The 24,639-nt window shown below is 34.6% G+C and overlaps 2 protein-coding genes across 5 annotated transcripts in view; one reads left to right on the forward strand and one right to left on the reverse strand.

Moving 5' to 3' along the window:
- Positions 1 to 24,639, reverse strand: part of LOC135207547 (cathepsin B-like) — a 47,748-nt gene that overhangs the window by 21,708 nt on the left and 1,401 nt on the right. The window lies entirely within an intron of this gene.
- LOC135207545 (stress-induced-phosphoprotein 1-like) lies at positions 103 to 19,433 on the forward strand. 4 transcript variants are annotated; one of them, XM_064239371.1, is made up of 13 exons: positions 103 to 247; positions 4,364 to 4,446; positions 5,540 to 5,636; positions 7,139 to 7,210; positions 8,142 to 8,325; positions 8,850 to 9,049; positions 10,959 to 11,139; positions 12,088 to 12,178; positions 12,788 to 12,952; positions 14,241 to 14,368; positions 15,604 to 15,693; positions 16,263 to 16,475; positions 18,789 to 19,433. In XM_064239371.1, the coding sequence occupies exons 1-13, from the start codon at positions 199 to 201 to the stop codon at positions 18,859 to 18,861; spliced, it is 1,626 nt and encodes a 541-aa protein (XP_064095441.1). In that variant the 5' UTR covers positions 103 to 198; the 3' UTR covers positions 18,862 to 19,433. The 4 variants fall into 4 exon arrangements, with proteins under 4 accessions (XP_064095441.1, XP_064095440.1, XP_064095439.1 ...); XM_064239370.1 differs by having other exon boundaries at positions 8,853 to 9,049; positions 17,656 to 19,433; XM_064239369.1 differs by having other exon boundaries at positions 104 to 247; positions 17,656 to 19,433.

Here is a 24,639-nt window from a genome sequence, read left to right on the forward strand (position 1 = left end):
TGGCCTCGGTCGGTGCGGGATTCGAGGCTGGAGGATCGAACCCCGTTGGAGGGGGATCGAGCGATGCTCGGCCCCAGAGTCCCTCCAGCCGTGTCAGTTCATGTCACAACCCTGTGACCATGGTGAAACACTAATAGAGAAGTTCGTTGGACTTTTTTCCACACATTTAACTCTAGCACTCACTCCTATGTCGCGACCATGGGAATATCGGAAAAGGATGCATTTAGGATACTCGAACTACCTTTAGGTGGGTACAGAGACTTTGAATTGGCCCGGGTACGGTGTAGAATGCCCTCGAAATGAGGGCGAAAGTTCGGGGTTTTATCTCTGGGAGGAGGGCAGACGGGTCTCGTCTTGGAAAGTTCTTTACGGTTTATCTGGGTCTGTTTTATTCCTTTCTCTCGCGGGAGGTTTGTAGGTGGACATGGCTTGTAATTACAACCGTATTTTGTTGTTATAACCCAGATATTGTGGAAAATAACGGCTCAATTTGGGGGTCGCTCTGGGAGGAGGGCAGTCGGGTCTCGTCGTGGAAAGTTCTTTATGATAAATCTGGGTCTGCTTCTATTATTTCTCTCACGGAAGGTTAATGGGTGGGCGTGTCATGTCATTTCAACTGTATTTCGTTGTTTTAAGTAAATTTGAGCCATTGACGGGAAATGACACTCGAGAGTTGTGTGAGAAAATTCTCGAGAAAGTTGTCCCGTATTTTTTCTCTCGGTGAAATTTCGTCTCGTAATTATTTTACTCTTTTCCACACATACTTATAACCAGACTTATTTCACATATTTTTACTTTATTTACACACCCTCCCATTAAAGTCTTAACTTTAGATCCACACAAACCTCTAAATGTGTCAGTTAGCTTACGTACATCAACAGAATATGGTTGGGTTAGATTCTTCGAAGGATGTGGAAGTTTTGCCTTTTGTTCGGAATAAGCTTATGTTAGGCTACGTTAGGCTAACAAAAGTGGGATTTTACATTACCATTTGAATTACCTAAGCTATTATAACTGTCTTGTGAATGTACATGAAAGGTACTCCAAGAGATTTAAGCCTAGGTGGGTCAGAACATTGAGAATGACATATGACAGTTTACTTAGGCTAACCTACTTGACCAGATGGGTTAGACTAGGCTAGGTTATTTATGTTAACCAGATGTATTAGGCTAGCCTGAGCTACATGATGGATAGTCTGTGTTAGGCTAAGTAACTCGACTAAACCATTCAAGGCACACTTGTCGAAAAGTGTAAATTTACGTTTTTGGGGATTTTATGTGAACTAGCCTAACTTAAGATTAATAAAAATATGGTTCACATTTAGTATATAATGATTCAGAAGAAGGAATAATTATATGGAGGTATAATGGGTCATTTATATTGTGCAGGTGTCAGCAACAACTAGGGTAAAATATCGAATGGCCGGCCTCTACCGTTATGTGACCACCTTCCCGAGAAAGTACTTTAACATGTCCTGTAACCCAGGATAGACATTAGCCAAAAGCTAACATCTGTCAAAGTAACACCAACACCTTGAGACCTGTACTTTTCTCTCGAAGTAAGTTTTTTCCCCAAGTCACAAATTAAAGCCCTAATTTCCAATTTTTGAGAGGGTGGTCGCTCTATAGTAGAGGCCGGCCATTCAATATTTTACCCTAACTAAAGCAGGGAAACTATGATTGACTTGAATTATCCAATACGTACCAAAGATGTATGTATAGAATGATAGGCCTAGGATATATTTATTTGAAGAAAAGCCTCCAAGCATCTGCATGGGAGTCAGCGTGATCGTCCAGTGAGGGATATGGAAGAAAATACCGTCTCTGTTGATGAAATATAGTCTCCACTGCAAGCTTTGATTTTAGTTTTCTCTAAAAAAAAACTATGGAGACATCGACTAGATGGTGTGCTATGTAATTTCACCAAGACAGTTAAAAATTGCAAGGCATTTCATATTGCACTAGAGGAAAGGCAAGGGAACTAAGTACCATGTTGCAAAGATGTGAATGCGGTAGAATTTTATACTGTAGTGTATATAGAGTAAAGGGAATTTATACCCAAACTTATTAGTGTTTCTGTTAAACCTAGGAAAAGTGTGCTTTTTAATTCTACTATATAATCCTAGAACTGATGATAGATGGTCATTGCCCCAACCAGTTCTGTATCATAACCAGCCAAAATTAATTGTGCTATATCATTGTCTCTTCTTGTTTCTGTTTATTAGATTTTAATGATCACAAAGTACTGTCACCCATATTTAAACATACATTGTCAAATTTCTGCTTGAATAAGCCAAGGTGCAATGCCTCTGGACATGTTTGTGACTTGAACATGGGGCACAACTCCTAATTTTATGAGGTGCCTTGTGAGAATAACTTATAAATATAGTAGGCTAGTATAGAGAGTCCAAATAAGGAAGGACCTGCCTTGATGAGGTAATTCTTAACCCCTGAAGGGGTAGAACCAGTCTCTCTCTCTCTCTCTCTCTCTCTCTCTCTCTCTCTCTCTCTCTCTCTCTCTCTCTCTCTTTCTTTCTTATTGGTTTTATAGATGAGCCGAGTTTTGCCTTTATTATTGTTATCCTTTCATCATTGTTGATATTTTCATGTTTTATTCATTGCAGGCAGTTGTTTATTTAGCGTCTTGTATGTTGATAGTGATATATGCTATGAAGACCGTACAGAATTGTATATTAACATAAGGTTTTGTATTGAAATTGAGATGGCTTTTGCCTCACTGTGCGTGATTTCTTACCTTTCGTAACATGTTCAGGATGATTTCGTCTTAGTTTCAGGAATTCCATGTTTCCTTCCAAGCTTGTAGATTTGTGAACTGTATTATGTTGGTCATCTCCTTAGCAAGGAGCTTTACTTTTTCCCCTTAATAAGGGTGACATGTTTTGGAAAATGAAGAGACCAAGTACAGTGCTTCACCATCTTATGGCGGATTCGATCTTATGGCGCGTTTTCAGTGTTGTTAATGGTGCTTTACAGTGTCATTAGTTAATGTTGCATCAAATTATGGTGCCGTCCTAATGGCAAGAAAAGGTATCAAGTTAACTGCAGCATCAAGTTACGTTGCTGTAAGTGCTGTTAAAGCACTGATAACGGTGAGACACAGACTTATGGTGCAAATCAATTTACTGCACAACGCTGGAACAGGTCCCCTGCCGAAAGTTGAGAAACTATGAACCACTTTTACTGGGGCACTACAGCAAAGCCTCTGGCTAGTGATCTTTTGAATGCCTTTGTTTCATTGTTGAAGGCTGTACTACAGCTAATTGATGATAGATTGTTATTTTCCTGTTGATTTTCATTAGTAGTAGTATATATTTCCTAAACCCTGTAGATCACAGCTTACATATACTTTCGTGCTCCAGGAATGTTTGCAGCTGTGTCTTATGTACAGTGGCACTTTCTGGTTGAATATATCCAAGGTTTTTACCTTCCTTGCGTTTCAAGGCAATCTTAGTTATTTCATATGCTGTACAGATTGTCAAAATTCGAGCTAGTGAACCAAAGAAGGAAAATATTCCTTTGCATACTTTATTTAATTGGCTTCAGGTATAAATTTTTTCTGTGTATGGCTCTGATTTATCCACCAGAGAATAAGTATTTGAACTACTGGGTAGTGGGGTCTTGTGTTATCTGGAACTACTTTTCATCTTAAATATGAATGGGAATTGATGTATTGCAACACTGGGTGGAAAGAATCCCATCAACTTGGTTTTACTTTTAGTATAAATGTACAGTAATGTGAACTGGTTGTTCTTTCAAAACATGTTTGCACTTGAATAAATTGGAAGAAAGAATGAGTGCAAATCTGTATTCTATTGAGAGTGCAACTGATAATGTTAGGGAATACTGTAGTACCAGTTAATCACGTGTATTGTGTATTGGTATGCATATACAAACTTAAGCATTAAACTTTTGTAGTAATGGACTTCACATCAGTGTTTTCTTATAGACAACTTGTAATGTTATCTCCTTGCAAAATCTGATCACCTGTTTACATTTATTGTTTCATGTGTCAGGGAAATCTCACTTTAGGCTAGCCTTGTACTAACAGTAATGACATATTGTTTTTGATTTGAACTCCCCAAGAACCCAGGTAGGCCTAGTAAGTGCATTTCAGTTTGTATGTAATGTTAGTAGTTCGTATAGTATATGCTTGAAATTTACACATATGGCCTACATTTGGGGCTTAGTGCTTACAATATTCAAGGTGAATTTTAAGCAAATCTTTGATACAATATTAAAGAATTTTAAACAAATCCTTGAAGTATAATATAGATTATTATGGTGTTTTGTGTTTTGAAATAAAAGTACTGTAAATAATGCTGATCAAATTCCTTTTCTTTCAGGGGTGGATAAAGATGCTATCAAAGAAAGATATAAAAAATTGTCCTTAAAACTCTCTTCAAGCAAGTGTCCTGATGACAAGAAGGTAATGTTATTTGGGAGTTCTTGTTGGTATTAAAGATTGCTTGCAGTGCCCTTTAAGCCTTAACTTTCTTCTTTTTTACTCTGTTATTTATCTGTGCCCTTAGGTCTCTTTTGTATCTTCTCATTTAACTGTTTTGTATCTTCTCATTCAACTGTCTACTTCTTCAATTTCCACTATTCATTTAAGAACAAATCCTGAGGGGGAACCCTAGGAGTCAAAATATATGCTCTCTCAAAAAAGTATTTGTATGAGTTTTATATGTAATACATTCGTGAAACAGGTCTACCTTTGTTACAGCTCTTGACATAACATTATTGATACTGTTCTGCAGATCCTTTTTTATTGTTTCGTATACTTTCAGCTTTTAACATTTCTTGGTTTCTCTGCCACATTTAGAAGTCATCTCAATTTTCTTATATGATACTGTACTGTATGTACTTACATTTTAGTACATTTCTGAAAGTGGTTGGCTTTTCAGATTGATTTTTGTTGCCAACTTTAATTTTTAAAACTGCAACAAAATTGCTACAAAGCATCCTTGGATTTAAAGGGGATTCAGGTTTGTTCAAATTGGTGGCCAAACCCCCTTTGATATTAACAAATAATGACAATAGGGTGGTGGTTACATAAAGTTGTCATCTTTCAAACTATTGGACAAAAAAATGTAGATTCGGTATTATTTAAACCTTGTCCGCTAGGGTCAAGATGTGGCATCAGTAGGTGCTCAAAGTTTTGCCTGAGAATATGTAAAAAAAATCTGAAATATTTTTCTCAAGAACATGTTAGCTTGTCAAATGGATATGCAATTATATCCTCATTTAATGTACATTTAAACTGTTAATATCATGGCCTTAATAGCTAGATTTAATGTATTTCAATATTAGACTATTTTTTTATCCCATCACATTATTTTTTGGTCATCATTCAAGTGATATGTACACTTGATATATTTAAGATAGTTTAGAATTCTAGATATATTTAAAGGCATTAGATCTATTGTGAAGTAATACCATACATAATAACATTAGATTCAGCAACACTAGACATAAATCACAACATATTTGCAAATTAATTCTATTTTTTCCTCCAACAGAAACTTGAACAGGTGGTTGCTGCCTATAGTCAGTTGATACCCTTGCCACCACCAAAAGCTCAACCCAGTAAAAATAATAAGTCATCTAATTCTAAGAGTAAGTAGTGTATGTTGTTACTGCTTGGCATGGACTGGAATTTGTTATGCAGTTCTTACTTCTTTTGGTGATTATCATTGATGTTTCTTGATGTTCTGTGAAGTATCCTTTTCTACCCAACCTGCATTGTTTTTTACCTTTTACTTTCCATCCGTACCTCTTGATCTTTTGCCACTTAGCTGTCCCATAAATGCTTCATTAGAGACCAGTCCTTTGGGGCAATTCAGTGATAGTCTAGAAGAGTTATTCAGACGGCTTGTTAAATTGATATATTTTGAATTAGGCTGCTTAAATGGAGTCTTAAAGTTATTAGCAATGCACGATCTCCATTGCCTTATCTACAATGGAAAGTGCGAGTTAATCAATGAGTCATATTGTTTTTATCTCTCTAATTATTTTCTTGAGATTTACCCACCATCTTGAAATTATTTTCTTGAGATTTACTTACCATCTTGACTGCAGTCAAGTGCTTTACAGTGAAAGCATGAGTCTAGAAATTATGAAGTTTTATTTTCAAAGATTTACTGAATAAGGAAAACTTGGATTTGATTTGCAGTCAAAGTACCATACAGGGAAAACATTTAGCCCTGGAACTGACAAAAGCTAGCCTGGAATTAAGTACTATACTGGAAACAGTCTGTAAAGATACTTATGCTGATACGTTTTACTGGTTATGATAATTCATAGCTGATATAATGATAGAGTGAACGTATGCACGCATATGTAGATAAGCCCTATCTTAAGCATTAGTCTTATCACTCAAGTCACTAGGATTGATGTTTGGTGTTGTCATTGAAAAAAATCTGGCCTCACAAAGAGTTATGCTTCGTTTTCTCCAGGAAGCCATTACAGGTAGGGGTTTTACTCCGACAACCAAACTGCTTCTCTGATGGCAGAGGTTTGACTTTAAAGGAGAATGTTGTGTTTTTAGAAAATTATGCGTTTGGACTGCTGTTGCATATCTCATGATAAGTTATGACTTGATGGGTTAGTCAACCCTAAAAGTAAAGCTTTGATATTTTGATAGTTTGTAATTTTGTTGTCATGTTTGATATGATTCTTGTCAAGACAAATGTTATAAGATTTAGCATTACCCAGTGGTTGTAGAACATCTATAATAACTACTTAGTTTGGTACTGTATTCAGTACTGTGCCTGGAGTATAGGTAACCTAGCATAACCTTTTGGTGTTTGGGTGTTTGATAACTTTTTAATTGATGTTTAAAGTGATTAGCAAGGTATTGCTGCATGTAGATGTCAGTAAATTATCGAATATCAAAGGTCCTTTAGAAAGTTGAATGTAAAACATCTAAATATAAAAGTGCTCAAGTTTTGAGATAGAAGGAAGTGGAATACAATTTTAATCCAGTATTCACATTTTATCTTGGAAGTTAGCCATCATGTTATAGACCTTGAGCTTATCTTTTATGATTCTCAAAGGTTTATTGTCTTGTTAAATTTTTGGGTGAATTTCAATGGTACTAATGTCATCTTTGTTTTTAGGTCAACCGCTTCCAGTATATGACGATGATGATGATGACTCAGAGGACGGGAGCTCTGAAGATGAATGGAGAGGTAAGTTTTATTGTTACTTTTGGAACAGTTAAAAAAAGATACACCCACACTCAGCCTTGAGGTATGTCATGTAATGAAACTCAGCAAGAAGACTACAGATTGTAAATTTTATAAGTTCTTGAGGGTCTTGTGAGGTGAAGATTAATTCTATATGTCTATATATATATCTCAGTTGTTTTCGACACTTTGAAATGAAAACTTATATAGCCCCTTTTGACTGTTAATTTTCATTTTACTTTAAAATTTGTTTGATGGAATGAACTCAAGATTTTGGGAAATTTTCATTAAAGAGGGACATTTTAGCTGGATTCGTCATTTGACCAAATAGTTATTTTCCAAGTACTAACAAGATCTGTAAGAATAACACTTATGAAGGACTGCATAATCCAGCTTAAATTAGATTTGAAAAAATTGTTATAAGATTTATTCTGGTTGTATCTTAATGTATTGGGAAACGGGGATGATAATTTGTTTCCTATTTAGCATTATGATGAATTTTTACCTTGGCCAACATAGAATACAGGCAGTCCCCGGGATATGTCGGGGGTTCCATTCTTGAGACGCGTTGTAACCCGAAAATCGTTGTAAGCCAGAAGAGCATAAAAAATCCTAAGAAAACCTTACTTTTAATGCTTTGGGTGCATTGAAAACTATGTAAACTGCATTCTTATTGCATTTTTCATAAAATAAAAACTTCAAATATTGATTATTTTGCATTTTTGGTGTCATATTTCTTCTGCCAGATCAGTGTTGTAGGCGTCGTAACCCTGGAACATGCGTCGTAACCCTGGAAATAATTTCTGATGAATATAATTCAAAACGCCTTAACCTCGGAATGTTGTAAGCCGAACCCGTCATAACCCAGGGACTGCCTTCCTAAAGTATGCCTGTGATAATCACTAAATTTTAAGTGAGATTTTTTTTTCTTCAGTGTATTGTCGCAATGGAGATGCCCGCAATAATATATCAAAAGTTAACCAAGACCTAACCGGTGCCGAAAAGGAGAAGAGAAAAGCAGAAAAAAGGAGAGCCAAGAAGAAAAGAAGAAAAGAAAAGAAAAAAATAGAAAAAATAGAAAATCAAATTATTACCCAAAATTCTAACAGCGATAAAAGGTGAGGATACAACACACTTGTGATAAATTTGGCACTTGCAAGGAACTGATATATGTATGTATGATAGAGAATGTTAAAACAGATTAATGATTCAGATATTTTATGCATTTCTGATTTATGAGCTGCTTTCTGCTTTCACTATGATTTTTAATCTGTACACATTGTAGACTGTAGAGGTCAAAGAAAATACTTGTTTAATTACTGATGGCAGAATCCACCTCTTAAAAATATTCAGAATTTTAATCTGCAAAATTTTATATTAAATTTATTCACTATTTTCAAATTTGTGTGTGTGTATGTAGAGCTGACCCGAAGGATTTGTTCAAAATTGGACTGAGCTAAAGTTGATTTAAACATTTTTTTCCAATATTGCATAACCAGTATTTCAGAATTACTATTGACATCTCCCCCTATACTATACTTGGTTTCACCATTATAAAAGATTAACCCAAGGTTATCGAACAATATGGCATGCAAAAGGAGCATCACTGTACAGGGAATTATTTGTCTTTTTCTCTCTCCAGTAGAAACTGTGACAGTGATTCAGAAGAAGGTGATGATGAAGAGGAAGAAGAGAGCCAGGGTTTGGACCCAAATTCCGCCTTTGTCGCAATGGCTGCAAGCAAAAAAATAGGCACGCGTGGTGCCGTTTCAAAACCAGAGGAAAAGAGAAAAAATTTAAGTAAAAATGGCAGTCAGGAGGAGGAAGATGGACTTAATTCAGGTAAGATTGTAGTTGGATGTTGTGACCTTTTTCAAAAAAGAAAAGTGTTTGCGTTAATATGTAGTAATACATTGTTTATTTATAAATTTATCTTGTATATTTAAGCTCTGTGTAGAAAATGTATTTAGTGGGTTGGTAAGGTTCTATAAATATTTTTTTACCTGTTTTTCCAGTTCTGATATTCAGTTGGATTAAGGAAAAATAGTATTACTTCTGTCACTACTGAGTTGAATTTATTTTTATAAAAATAATTAAATGGTTCATTTTACTTTTGCTTCTATGGTACAGGTGATTTTGATTTTTATTTTGCTGATAAAACAGTATGCTATGTCGAGTAAATGTCACCCCTCAGATTGAATAGGCCTCGTAACTCCATACCTGACCTGTTTTGATATTGTCCTCTGATAATGTCTATCCAAAATCACTACCTTCAGTTACCTTTTTATTGTTTATGAAATTTTCTTGAAAGTGTTACCGAAGGATTTGTTTGCAGTTGAAAATGTATAAATGGAGCAAGGTGAAAGTGGAGACTGGATGGTCAGACAGAATTAGACTAGAAGGATCAATTGAAAAGCCGTTGGCTGAAAGCTCTTTTCCCTGGAGCTGAAGGATTGGTGCAGAAAAGCAGTGTTTCTCAGGCCTCTACTGAATTGACCTCTCTGCCCCTAATTTAATCTATTTTAATTTTGTATCCTTTTCTGTCCAAATTCGTTTTCTTGCTTTTCCTCTTGATGCTTCATTGACGAACGGATATTTGGGGACGCCTACTTGTCTAGAAATATCAGTGTTTGGTTTGGTACCTGTCCTTGCTTTTACTTGGAAATATGAATAACTTAATGAGAAGGAGTTTTTCATTTTCCACGGTCCTTGCTTTTCTGTTCTTAATAATTCTTGTTGAGCTACTTCATAGGGCTTTTAAAATTACATTGGCCTTTGGTTTCTGTTACTCTTTCTGTTTGTCATAATCCACCTCTCACCCAGTTTTATTTTGATTCCAAGATTATTGTAAAGATCTTAAGTTACTTAGACACTGATTCTGAGAATATTTGAGAAGGGTTTTCCCATTTAAAAAAAATTCTGGTGTCTTCCCTCCCAAACTGCTAAGTATTTTAACTAGAAATTTTCTACCCAAGGGGAATTTAGGCTATGTATGCCTTTGGGTTTTTTTTAAAACCTTTTCTGATATGAATTAAATTTTAAACATTGCATTGTGGAAGACTTCTACCTTTATTTTACTTCAGAGACCTAAATCATTATATGATTTATTCTATTGGCTTTTTAGTGGCAGCAGGTCAGGATCCGTCTCAACTTGAAGAAGGGTATAGGGAGGGCAGAGCGAGAGTCATCTATCTGTTTGTCCTCAGAAAGCATCAGATAACTTTTAGGCATAGGAATCTGGACTTTCTGCTGCTATGGCCTATAGTAATCGTAAGCTTTGTCAATTGTTAGTGACATGGTTCCTTTTATGTTTACTAACCATAACCCAATGAATTTCATTGGTGTAATACTACTTGTAGAAATTGCAAGACTCCCAATTACTTTTCTGGTATGAGTCCATCCCAATGCAAGTATAGTTACTTGCGAATGTTATGTAAGGATTTTGTTTGAAAAATATGCCATTTTAGGGATGTAATTTGTTTTTTTCGTAGGAAAAACCTTTACGCTACAAAATATTTGCACATCTATCACACCCTCCAAGCTGGAGCTGGTTCAGGTTGTGCATAGAATGACCAGTTTTCACTGTAAGAGGAACTGAGGGACCCTGATGCAGGCTCAGGTGGATGGAAAAGAATACTATTCTTGGGCATGTCTGCAGTTGCTGCTACCATAGGTTAGGTCAAGATAAAGTAATGGATTTTTGTAGTGAAAGTACTTTTTTATAAATTCTTTTTTTTTTTCTTTTTTCTAGGCCTTGATACACTGGTGTTGCAGTCTCGGCAGTTGGCAATCAGAGGTAATGAAGCTGCCAATGTGGGCCAGTATACTGTAGCTGTTCGTCTTTTTACTGAAGCAATTCGCTTAGATCCTAATGATCATCGCTTCTTTGGCAATAGATCATACTGCTATGATCAATTAGGGCAACATGAAAAGTAAGTGCAAAAATCTTTATGTTTAAATTGTATGAACCTATTTTTAATAGATTTAATTTCTCTGGATGTATGCTTAGAGCACGTCAAGAAAGGTTTAGAAATTTGGATTCTAAATGAAAATTGTAACAGCACATTATATGGAAATTTTTCCTGTCTCAGGCTACTATTTGTATAGAAGGATTGTACATTGTTGCTTTTGTCTGGAATTGTAGCTTCTGATAGTCTTCACAATAAAGATCCTCAAATATTTTCAGAGTAGGAGAGCATATATTAAGCTTGAAAATGTTGTACATACATAGCTTAAGATTCAACCTCATTTAATACTTGTTATGAAAAATTGTAATTGTATGCTCTGGAATCATTTCGATTAAAATTAAATATTCAATCCTTTAAGAGATTTACTATTGTCTTATGTACTTTCCAGACATGAAGAGTCAAGTTTTATGTTGGAGAAATAATCCTTAGTTTTGTTTCTTATTATGTAAGAATCGGTTGTTTAGTTGAGGTTGTATTATGACAGTCCTATTCATCATGTATGTCTAAAATTGTGGTTCTGGATGCCCTCTGGATCTTCAAGTGCGTTTGAACTAATAACCTCACTCTTCATGTTCATGCTCCAGAATTTCAAAGCATAACTTTCAACACCACTAAGGAAGTAATTCACTCTAGTAAACGCTCTTTCACCACTTTGAAAAGGAGCTCCCTCATAGATAGATCCAGTTGCTTAAGTGGGACCTCTCCTCGTTATTACCTACGAGTCCGGAGGGCATGTGTTTCATGAACTGTCTACCTTTACTAAGTAACAGAAGGCTATTGTTCTTGGGAACATTATGGGCCATGATATTAGGCATTTACATGTGATTAATTTGTTTATATATTAAGTTATAAAAACTGTGATAGGTTTATGTAGGGAAACACCACTTATTAATGTAATGTATTAAATTTCAGAGCTTTAAAAGATGCTGAGAAGGCAATTAGAATAGCACCTCAGTGGCCTAAAGGACATTATAGAAGAGGAACTTCGTTAAGGGGTTTAGGAGTAAGTACTCAATGTTATGGAAGTCATGGGCCATAATTTAATACATTATGGAGCACATTTAAGAGTATGGTATGTGGTTATTTTTTGTGTAAATTTTTTGGGAATTTAAGTGTGTTAGTCATTAGATATTTGCTTTGAAGAAATGGAAAAAACAATGCTGTACAGTATAACAAGTTTGCAAAACTCAGAATCAAAGCCTTAACAGTTTTGATTGATAGATTGGGAGATGGGATGGGGATTCTAATGCTTAGAAGAGATAAGGGAGGAAGAAAGTTTTGGTTAGGTAACAGACCTACCTCATGAAAGCTTTTCTAGTTTTAAGGGTGTGGAAAAATGTTACTAGGCAGGCAAAGAGGGAGAGGGATACTCCCTTGGAACATGATGATGAGAACATTTTGTTCTTAATTATGATTATTAGTTACTGGTTTCTGAATTGCTTTAATTAATTTCAGTGAAGTTTTCAAGTCTTGTTTTCTCAGCATCGTTCAGGAAAATGTTACAGATGATAAAACTATCAAAGAAAGGAAAGATGACGCTGGTTTATTATGTTATAGTATGTAAAACTCCGACGTTTTAATTTTTTAATGTGTGCACATTGTACCGTTCCAGAAATATATAGATGCCGAGTCTGCCTTTGAAGAAGTTCTTCGTTTAGATAAGGGTTGTCAAGAAGCTCAAGAAGAAATACGAAAAGTTAGAATAGTGCGTTTAGTAGAAATGGGATTTACTGAAAGACAAGCAAATAGTGCAATTAGAAAATATACCAATGTTCAGGTAAGTGCAAAGACCTTTTTCTTTTTTGTGGCAGAATTTGCTCATAACTTTATTGCCCTTTCAGATTGCCTTACAAAGAGATGGGTTGTTTTGCAGTTTTAATTTATATACTTGTATAGCCATGATTTTAATGATAATGGTACTAGACTATATAGCACTTGCATGATGTAAAAAACTGCATTGTTTGTAAAACCCCTCTATAGTAACATATAGAAGTGCGTTGTTTGGGTAACTCATGTAATTTTTGTCATTTATTATTTTTCTTTTCTTTTTAAACATATTTTGGTATTGAGAAACTATTTATTTCAAGACCAACGAAATTTACAAAAAAACTTTGCTCAAGAAGTTATCTACAAAATCTCATAGAATTATTTACATCTTTTTCTGAAAAATTTACTATATAGTAGCTGCCACTAATAGAAATAGACACCATTTAATAAAGAGCAAACAAGCTTCTTTCCCTTGCTGGGCCATGTGTGTAGGAACCAGGTACTGCCGGTGATTGCCAGTCTCTCTCATGTGTCTTCAGCTGAAGAAACACTTGTCAATGTTACTCACAATTTTAAAGGATTTTTTAATAGCTCAGTAATGCTGATTTTTCTGTTACCTTCATTCAGTGATTTTTTATGCTTTCTTCTTTGCCTTTTTTTCTGGGATTTTTCGTTTGAGAAGATTAAGGATAGTCGCTATCTTTCACTGGTATTTGTAAGTGTCAGTACACAATTGCAAGGATAGCAGGTCGTTAAAACTGCTGTGGTTCATTGTTTGCCATACTGGCAGATTAGAGGTTATAAAAGTCTGTGTAAGCAAAGCTAATATATGGTGACTGGAAAGGAAGAAGAGAGAGTGTAGTCTGGAGTGTGATCATTTGGAAGTATATTGGGATGGCAGCCCCTTTTGAAGGTCATTTCAATCATTGAGAAAGGGCAGAAGTGATGAAATGGATCTGATGGGAATTCAAGTGGAAAACAAACAAGATAAAGAGTACAGAGAATGTTGTTGCTTGTCGGTATAAAGAGAGAATCTGATGGAAATATGTTATTGATGAAGTAGTTTCGCTGAATTGATACATTTGAAATAAGTGTGAATTACGACATATTTCAGTTTGGCAGGTCTTATAATAGCATATGACCCTACAGTATACAGTACATTAAAAATCCCTCATCTCCCCCAAGTCAGCCAGGTTTGGTAACACTTCTATGCATGTTACAATGTTTTAAAATCAGTCCAAAAGATTCCTTTTCTTTTCCATTTTATAATTGTTGAACCTTTGAATTTTTATCTACAGCCTGCCTTGGATGCCTTGTTAGCTGGGGAGTTTAAGGAGACTTTGGATGATGTTTTTTATTCAGATGAAGAAGATGACTTCGTTAAACGTGTAAAAGTACCTCAGACTTCGAAGGACGTTAAAATGAAGTGAGGAGCATTTTTGTTTTGGAAAATTACCCAGTTTATCAATGAGCTATTTTCAGTATTGTCTTAATGGTTTTTACTTACTGATGCTACTGTGTAATAACAAATGTTATAGGTTTTTAGAAGATATATTTGACTTGTACTTATAAGTACAGATACAGTATATACAGTGAATTGTAAATTTGTTTTATGCAATGTTTAGAAGCAAAGAATTGAATTGACATAAGATTGATAAAGCCCGCAAATGAATACCTCAGACAACGAGGGAAGTGTCAGTACAGTATGACCAAAGAACCCAAAAGGCAGCAGCAATAAATCAAGTAAAAATAAGGTGCAAAAGTGATATGTGGAACTTTTTTTTTAATGGTTCCCCCTGTCTTATCCTAGTCTCATCACCTTTAAAAATGTGGCCCCTATATGGGTAGAACATGGTAGAACGAGGAACATTGAAGAAATGCCTCCTTAAGAAGAAAAGGGAACTAACAACAGACTTCAGAATGACTGCTGGGAAACCTAAATTGAATTTCATTACCTAAATTGAATTTCAGTAAAGTCAATTGGAGGGAATTAATCCAATAGAATGTTATGCCAAACCCTTAGAGAAGCTCTGAAGAAGTTGCAACATTTCCCAGACTTATATAGAAAACAAAGAGCTAAGTAGGACAAGTTTAGAAAAGGTTATCAATTAACATTACAGAAACCATTATGTTGATTAGGAGAAAGGCTGTAAAGTTTTTTATAATGCCCAGCTTTGAATTATATAAAGCTTACATGCTGCATAGTTGAATGATTAAGAGAAATGGCAAGGGGTTGGTAGGAGGCCTAGTGGCCTGTTTGACTGCAGGATAATTACTAAGATTGATTTAAAGGGAAAGTAAAAGGCCACTGGGGAAAAAGTTGATGGCCTTTTAATTTATACATGTACAGTAATTTATTTGGGTTAGATGAAGGAATCTGGTTGTGTACCCCAGGATAATTACTAAGATTCACTTGAAGGGAAAGTTAAAGGTGACGGCCTTTATCTTATACATAAGTACAGTAATTTATTTGGGTTAAATGAAGAAATCTGGTTGTGTACCCACTTGACCTTTTTATTAACAATTATTAAAACCCTGATAGAATATTTCAGAGAAATCATCCTAAAATTATTTTTCTACACTGTACATTGTATTGTGGTCAAGTTAGAGGTTTCACAGTGCATACCTCTTTCTAACGTATGTGATTTTTTTTTTTTTCAGTCCAAAAAATCCTGAAGGTTTAACATCTTTATGGGTTGGAAATGTTTTACCCGAGGTCACTGAAAAAATGCTTAGCCAGTTATTTTCTAAGTAAGTATACAGTGAATTTGATGTGTTCGTATGTTATTTCATGTTTGCATTTTTTATTTCATATGTGTCAAGGACAGTGTGGTACTTGTCTTTTGTATATACGTATTTCTGTGTGAGGTTTTCATGACCACCAACTGTAGAAGGCCAGGGAAGTTTGAACTGACTTCTTCTCCAGTGACTGGAAGTCCCCCTAGAAGCCATTAAAATTGTTGCCGTAAAATCCCCTTGTTTAGTAGATTAAGGTTTCAGTCCATGAATTATATTAGATGGTAATCAATTTTTAACTAGGTTGGATACCTGCACATGTAGGTTATGAGAAATAAAGATAGTATTGATAAAATAAAAACCCATTATTTTGAGTAAATCACAGGTTTCATAAAAAATGAGTTTCGTCACAAATACAGTGAAGTTTTGTTAGTACGCAATGTGAGAACTTGTTTTATCAGATCCTTATATTTAATGAGGTTTTGCTTCAAGCCTGTTCTGCCATTTGTTACTGAGTTACTAAGTCATACTTATAGTTTTAGTTTAAATTTATTAATTTTGATTCTTTTCTGTTTTCCGCACAGAAAAGGTCATGTTACAAGTGTTCGATTATTGAAAGAAAAATACTGTGCATTTGTTAATTATGCCGACAAAGAGGCTGCAGGTCGTGCCATGGAAACGCTTCAAGGTCATGATTTGTGTGGTCAGAAACTCCTTATAAAATTTCCTGATAATCCAATTGTAAATGGAACACAAAATGTCATATTCAGAAAAACGAAACCACCTGTTGTTAGAAGGTAAGTTATCTTAATTCAGTTTTGTACTTGTCTCATCAGAGCTCTTTTAGTCTTATGTATTATCAAATAGTATTGCTCTAAAACATAAATTTAGTGTACATATTAAGAGGAAATTAAATCTATTTTAATTTTTTTTATTTTTTCAAGATTTATTTAGGTACAGTTGTATTTTTGGAGCTTTTAAATCAGAATACAGAATGGCCAACATAATGGATAAAAAATAAAATGAATTCCTATTGATTCATTATATGCTTGTTTATTTGCTCTTCTAAAGATTATGTAGTATTAAGTTACGATAAATTCTGTAGTATTCCAGAATTATGGTGCACTTGCAGCATTGTTTTGTAGGTGATGAGACTTATTGCTCAACAGATGTTAGAGTAGCGTTTTCTTAGTATTTTTCATTCTAATTGCAGTAGGTTTAATCACTAAAAGATTTTATAGTAATCTGTAAAGTCTAGTAATATGTGTGCATTCATGGAAATTGCTGCATAAGTTTTGTAAGCCAAGGTGGATGTTATATTGAGTATATTTTGAGGTATAATTTTTATATGAAGGATGTCAGGAGGGTTTAAGTTTTTATTGAAGAGTTGTTAACAATTGGCATTTTATTCCAGCTGTAAGTTTTTCATTGACAAGGTTTCTCTCTCTTGACTTGGTTAGTGAGAGTGAGTTTTTTTAAAAAGAAAGTCCACTGCGATTTGTTAATTTTTTACTTGATTTTGTAACTTGATAAGAATGTGCCATAGTTTTGCATTTACAAAGAAGAAGTTAACTTATTTTTCTCTTTGCCAATGCATATATATTTGATGTTGTTCTCAGTGATGCACTGACATAGGTAATACATTAACATTATTAATTGAAACTGAAGTATTCTTTTATGCTGACCTCATTGGGGGTAGTGAGTGCACCTCACGCACTGCACTGTAGGCATTACTTAAGGTTCTTTGCAGCGTCCCTTCGGCCCCTCGCTGGAACCCTCCCATTCCTTTTACTGTACCTCCATTCATATTCTCTTTCTTCCATCTTACTTTCCACCCCCTCCTAACAATTGTTTCAACATCATTTTCAGCGCTGAACGACCCCATTGGTCCCAGCGCTTGGCCTTTGTCATAAATTTTATTTTCCAATTCCAATTCTTTTACACTGCCATCATTTCTTTTCCACTTCTTCCACGCAGCAATACTAAGCCGAACGGTGTTGCAAGTGGTATTGCCGTATCGCCTCCTGCCACGCAAGTTCAAAATACTGCCCAGTCACAATCTAACGGCTCAAAATTGAAGGGACCAGTCAATGGTGATGAATGTTACTTCTGGCGCACAACTGGATGTGTCTTCGGTGACTCGTGCAAACATAAACACATTCCAAATCATAAAGGAATTGATAAAAAACCTTGGCAAAAATAAAATATACATTTATATAATACATATATATATATATTATATATCTATATTTACTATATTTCTCCCAGTCTAAATTTGGTTTGTTCTTTCTGAATGTGTATATTCAGTGTTTTATTTATTGATACATCTCAAAGGAAAAAAGTTTCTACAGTCTCTACATTGGTTGTAAGTTTTGTATTTACATGTTAGTTGATGAGGCTGCGCTCTGTGGGGAGAGAAAGCTCTCATACGCCTTGAAATGTGGTGCTTAAAAAAAAACCATGTGAACATGTAGTCTGCCATTGTAGGAGTTCATCTCTTAATAAACATTTTCTTTTGAAATTTGATGCCCTCACATGCAGATCAAGTTAACTTTTGTGGATGATTGGGAGATCATTGTGTAAGAAATGTGAGAGAAAAAATATACAAGTCATTTTCTATGTGGAATATTAGGGCTATATGATAATGGGATTTTCAGGCTTTGTTTTTTCGGATTTTCTATTTTGAGATATAGTTTTATAAAAGTTTTATATTGTGTCAGATTAATAGAAGAATAACTGTGGAAGAAAAAAAAAAAGGTTTGGTGTAGCCAAGCTTGAGAAAGATTTCTATAATTAGTTTTGAGATATTTATTCACACCTTAGATATGTTATCGTTGATAATGGTACCAAAGGATGTGCATTGGTTAAATCCATTGACGACAAAGAGGAGACAGTAAGATTTTTCAGCATTCCAAGAGGTGATGCATCATATAGAAACTAAACGGGAGTCTTCATTGCTGCTAGCAGATCACACTCTTCGTTAACCTCTCTTTGAATCTGAACCAAGATAAAAAGTGAGTTCATGTGAGGAATGCCTGGCTTTTCACGTAAGCATAGCAATACAATGCCCTATCATTTTCAAGTATTTATTTTACTTTCCTCATTTCTAGGGATTGTGCGGTAGGTGTTTCTCTTAAACCTTCAGTGAATTCCATCATATCTAAGGTAAAACGACCATTCTAACTGGAATTTATGTTGCACTTTTTATGCAATCGTTAGTGAATATAAATATAATTTACATTGTGTTCTTGGAAAGACTTTATTTGTAGTTTTCTTTAGTACCTAGATAATTTGTACTGTTATGTATTACAGGATTTGTAACTTAACTACACCTTTCTTCAGTTTGGAGGAAAAAAGTTTCATAGACACATTATACTTTTGTTTTCTTATTGAACTATGAGAAGGCAGTGTTTTGTTTGGTTATGCCAAAAAGGAATTTCTAGTTTGCTTTTGTCCTGTCTTAGTTGGGAGTGATAGATTATCAGTGATTATCTTTCAGATATATTATTCCAATGGTCTAGATACAAACAGCCTCTCCATCAGGTATAATAAGCTGAAATTAAATTTTTGGAATAGTTAAAAAAAAATTCTTAAAGAAAGCTTTGTTTTGTACATCAATACTTTTGATGCATGGTGTTTTTAGATCGCCCATAATGTTCTCACTCACACTGTAATCAGTATCCAAGAAATAAAAAGTATTGTCATTATGTAAGAAATTTTTGACGATTAAACACTCCTCAAACTTGTTAAGAACATTTGATTTTTATTGAATTGATACTGATGTTCATTACTGCAATTGCTGGATATTACATTTGGCTGTGAAGTTATTAAGAAAAGCTAAGAAAGCTCGTTGTTTTTCATTCACTGCCAAGGTACTTGCTAAGGGAAAGTAGGTTTCAAACTGGTCAGTTTGAAATAGAGAACTAAAGTTTTGAGACGCCCACTGCTGGCTAATCAGCAGTTTTGAGGAAGGGGGTGGTCCCCTACTATATTACTCAATGTCAGACAGTATTATGAAGGATAAAAAAAAGGGTTGTGGTACTTAATCCCTTGCTTTTGTGTTTTAATACATTTGAGAATACTTTTTCTTTCTGTTTTTTATTGTCAAGAGTTTTATGGTGTCACAATCAACTGAAATGTTATTGAATTGCATCTTTTTTGCATGAGGAAAGTGGCACCATTAAAAAATCACTATAGTTGTAAAAACCCACAAAACCACAACGTTTTTCTTGGTAAAACTGTTTGCCCTTTTCAATTTTTGAGTTTTTTCTTTATGTCTCTTGTTGTTGTTGGATAAGAAAGCACAGCACAAGTAAATTCACCAGAAGTTTTGGAGAGCATGCACATTTCGTTCATTGTCTGTGTCACAAAGAGAAAAATGACTCCACTTCATGAGTACCAAATTTCCTTTTTAATTCGTTCATTGCCAAATGAGCAATATCAGTTTATTAGACAATTTTTTTTAGCATAATTCCTGTTCCCTACTAGAAAACTTGTTTGTATTTTTTCTCTTGGTGAATGAAAAAGAATGCTAAAATTAATCTTTGTTAGGCACTAACCCATTAATCATAAATAGCCTTATTCCATAGAACAGATCTCCAGCCACACCAGTCATCTCCATTATTCCATGAGGCCTCATTCTTCCGTGTGGCTCTGCTGTGTGCAAACATATTCCAAGCTGCTCTTCTAGGATTATCATATTTTATATAGTGATGTTTAATCACTCCTTCAGTTACTGTATACATACTACCTTTTTTCCATTATACTTTTCATTAGTTTTATGCCTGGCACAAGGAAGTCGGTCATTGCAAGTACAACGCTTGATGAAAGTTAGTGCCATGGAATTGTTATGAATTATTTAATTTCCAGATTGTTTAAAGAACAAAATGAAAATTGCAAATTAGAAAAAAACTCAGTTGATTGCCACTGGGATGTGTTCTGATAACTGATTGAATTGCATTATGTAAGTTGATCCATTTTAAACCGATATAAAAATTTGTACAAAGGCTGTATTAAAAACTACAAAACACAAAGAGCCAGTTAATGTTAAAATTTCAAAATGCATTTTGAAATTTTGAGTTTGTACACATTATGAGGCCCTACTTGCAAGTGGGGTGAGTTTATGCCTCAGTGTGGCTCTGAATATCAGAAAGTTTTTCAAAGCAAGTCCTTTTTAATAGTAAACTCAGAATATTCAATCTGCCCACCATTTTAATTTTTTTTTTTTTTATATCCAGAGGTAAATATTGTAGAGCTTGCAATTTGGAAAATTTAATGTTTCTGTATGCAGACCCATATTTTTTTAGCACTGCAGTTCTATTTGCATTCTGGCTCTTCATTTCTATTAATATCTATGGATGATTACATAAAGTAAGGTGTGATACAAATGTACTGCAGATGTGAGTGATTAATGGATGACTGTAATGATATCTTCGCTCTTAATTTTCTTTTTATGATGTAGCGAACCTGTAAGGGTGTGGCATGTTATGTTTACAGCTCCTTTATTTATTTATCTGTATGCATTGATATGATTGAGTACAGTATTGAATGGATACACCAAATTGGCAAAGACTGAGTGGTTACAATATACATATGTTTTGATTCAGTATTATATCACATTCATCCACAACCACTTATATTGTGTGAATTTGTAATGTTTTATACTCATTTTAAATTCGTGGTTGCACACTGGGCCAAGATTAGCACTCCTGCTAATTTATACAGATGCTCTAATTACTTCTCGGCCTTGGAGTTAAGATCATGTGAAACAAACAATAGTACCTTATTGGTTAACTAGAGGTCTTTCCCATGTTTTAGATTGGCCTTAATATGATGTCAAGATGGAGCCATTTTCTGCATGAAGCCTAAGAGGTATTCCATCACGATCAATATATTTTACTGTAAATTCAACAGCATTTATCATTTAAAATACAGGGTTCTATGCCAAGTAATTGTAATCCTTTCATCATTTCACATGATGTGAATAATAATAATAATGTTATTATTACTACTATAATCAGCCTTTATCTGTGAGTGATTAGCCTCTACTTCACATAGAATGTTTAATAAGTTGTAGACATGCAAAAAAAAAAAGATTAGGAAAAAACTAAATTGAATATCAAAATAATTGAAATATTCTAAACTTGAAACTCGTGTTCAATCTTTCCAAAGATATTTCCAACACCCCTACCCCTTACAGTGTACAGTAGTGAGATAATTCTTTGATAGAGAAGGAGGGGGCCAGGGAACTTGTAAGGTTTGTGAATAACCTGTCAGTATTTCTTGAAGGACCTGATATGAAGAAGGGCCTTCCAATAGTGTAGAGTATTGAGAGGTCTGACTGTTCAGGAAAGAAGACTAAATGAAGATGGATGGCAACTGTGAATGGTTAAAAGAAGTAAGTAATAGTCAATTGCAGACCCCATGGTTGCTACCAGAATTGGGAAAGCTGTAGATCCACATGGATTGCAAATGCTTTAGTGCCAATCTTGAAAGTGTTGGGGTCAACTTTTGCCATGTAGTTAATGTTTTATATAATTAAATTGACATTGTAATCTTTTACTTATTTTCAAGACTTCGAACTGCCTTTATAAAACACCTCCTCTGAAGTTTGCTGGTTGGCTGATGTATGAACCTTTACCCATAACTTTCCATGGCAGGGAATTTTTGCTGTGATAGCAAAATCCCCGACTTCATGACTTCTCAAATGTCAATGAGGTTTTAATTTCTGTAATCAAGGCATATGTCCCCACCTGGTTTGACCTCTTACTCCACATCCATTTGGTTACACACACACACCTATATTAGAAGCAGTCCTCGGTTTACAATGGAGGTTCCGTTCTTGAGACTTCACAAGCCGAAAATCGTTAAAAATCCTAAGAAAACCTTACTTTTAATGCTTTGGCTGTATAAAGAACTATGTAAACTGCATTTTTATTGCATTTTTCATAAAAAAACCTTCAAATATTGGTTAAGTATTTACCACTTTTGGAGTCATATTTCTTCTGTCAGACCGGCGCTGTAACCCTGGAACATGCTCTGTAACCCTCGAACATGCGTCGTAAACCTGGAATTAATTTCTGATGAATATAATTGAAAAGCGCCGTAACCTTGGAATGTCTTAAGCCGAATCCGCTGTAAGCCAGGGACTGCCTGTAATGTATTTAGCAACTAGGCAAAGACAGATTCAGTATCTTGACAATAAGCTGTTAGGCCAGCTTGATACAAGAGCTTTAAAAGAAACCATAGCATCTGATTATAAAATAGGCTGTGAAAGAAGTATTTGTGCTTTATTGGTCTAGCAGATTTAAACTACTGTCAGGTTAAAAGAAATCAAAGCAAACAATATAGTACTATGAGTAATTTGATGTAAAGTTTCAGAAATTGCAGAACACTTTACTGTTTTCAAAGATCTTCCTATTTTGATGTACTTTGATGTTGCATGACCGAGTGTTTGGGATAGATTTTCACATTGCGAAAGGGTTTCATGTTTTCTCATGGTTAGCAGCACTGTGGACCAATTGTTGGTATGTCTGACGTGAGTACTTGTCCCTCATTTTTTTCTGTAGGTATAATAAATCAGATTTCATTTAACTTTATATTTTTTTTATATATAACCACAGCTAGATAAGAAGTCTAGTCTCAGTAACAGGTAGACTTGTAATATTAAAAGGAGAATGCAAGGACCATGTTCATCTGTGATAATGGAATGTTACTTAACATTAAAAGCATTTTTAAACATTATAAATATTCCAGTATTATATTCTATGGTAAAGGAGAGAAATTTACCACCGAAAATGGTTAAGTTGTTATTAGGGAAGACATTCCCTCAACAAACAGCAAGACAAGACTGCATGCAGTAATTTGTTTCTTGTAGAAACAATGAAAAAAAGCCTGTAATTATTTGCTGTATACAACTGAATGCACTTAGCATTGCATGTTTTTGTTTTGTGTTATCTAGGTCTAAGAAAACGGCACTGTTGCACTGTAACTGTTCAAGTGCAAAGTAAGGCTTCCTTTTGTTTAATAACTAGCAAATCTGAATACAGAAAAGTCCAAGTGTTTACTTCATGAAGCTTATAAAAAAAGACATGGAAATACATCATGCATGTTGCTCTTGCAATAAAAGAAAGATAACGTGTGGATATGACCTCCCTAACATCTATATTATTGCCTTAACTTGCAAGACACTATCATAGAAAACGTAAAACTAGTCGATGACTTGCTGTTATATTTGCTCCCATCATGGAGTAATGAGAGTTGTCTAGCGTTTCATGTATATCCTTTAAACATTTACCTCTAGACTAAAGTTCCTTATTCTAAGATTATTTAACAGCTGGGCTAGAGGAAATTAACTTATGCCTCCACTTGACTGCAGCACAAAGGAAGACGTTTCCCCAAACGTGACGAAGGGTTAAGATCTATATCTATGGTTAAGATCTTCGAAGGAAATATAAAAAGACAAGACTGTGCAGTATTACAATATTTTAAGATAGCATTATCTTTTAACCCTTGTGACAATGTATTCAAGGGATAGTCACTTTATCCACTAAGTATTGAAATAAAACTTATATCTGAGCAGTATTATTGATTATTAAGATTACTTACTGTCCATACGATTGCTCAACATCCGTTTCGAGAAGGTGATGGTGATGTGCTTATTCCAAGTCTTTGGTCAAGTAAATGATAAATATCTTGCTGTTAATTATTCGAGTACGGTTGTATTCGAGTTGTACCGAAAAAGACACTACTATGTATTCATTAACTCCCATTTTCACTTTAAACTAAGCTACTGACTGACATGGTATTTTTTATAATTTTGCATCATTTAGGCCTATAGTTGTTTACGCTATATTGTAAAACGTCGGTGAGATGATATGATAATGTAATGATAACCATCGAAGAAATAAGATGTTTCGATAAACAGCTATTTTGTCTTTTATTGAACCTTTCCTGTGGTAT

This window comes from Macrobrachium nipponense, chromosome 32 (genome assembly GCF_015104395.2).
Source record: "Macrobrachium nipponense isolate FS-2020 chromosome 32, ASM1510439v2, whole genome shotgun sequence".
NCBI lineage: Eukaryota > Metazoa > Arthropoda > Malacostraca > Decapoda > Palaemonidae > Macrobrachium > Macrobrachium nipponense.

Bases quoted from the DNA above. Each gene is read 5' to 3' on its own strand.
- LOC135207545 (XM_064239369.1), top strand. From the start codon at position 199: ATGGGAATATCGGAAAAGGATGCATTTAGGATACTCGAACTACCTTTA. The intron at 248-4,363 runs GTGGGTACAGAG...CTTTTCTTTCAG, and splicing joins GATACTCGAACTACCTTTAG to GGGTGGATAAAGATGCTATC. The intron at 12,953-14,240 runs GTAAGTGCAAAG...TTTTATCTACAG, and splicing joins GAAAATATACCAATGTTCAG to CCTGCCTTGGATGCCTTGTT.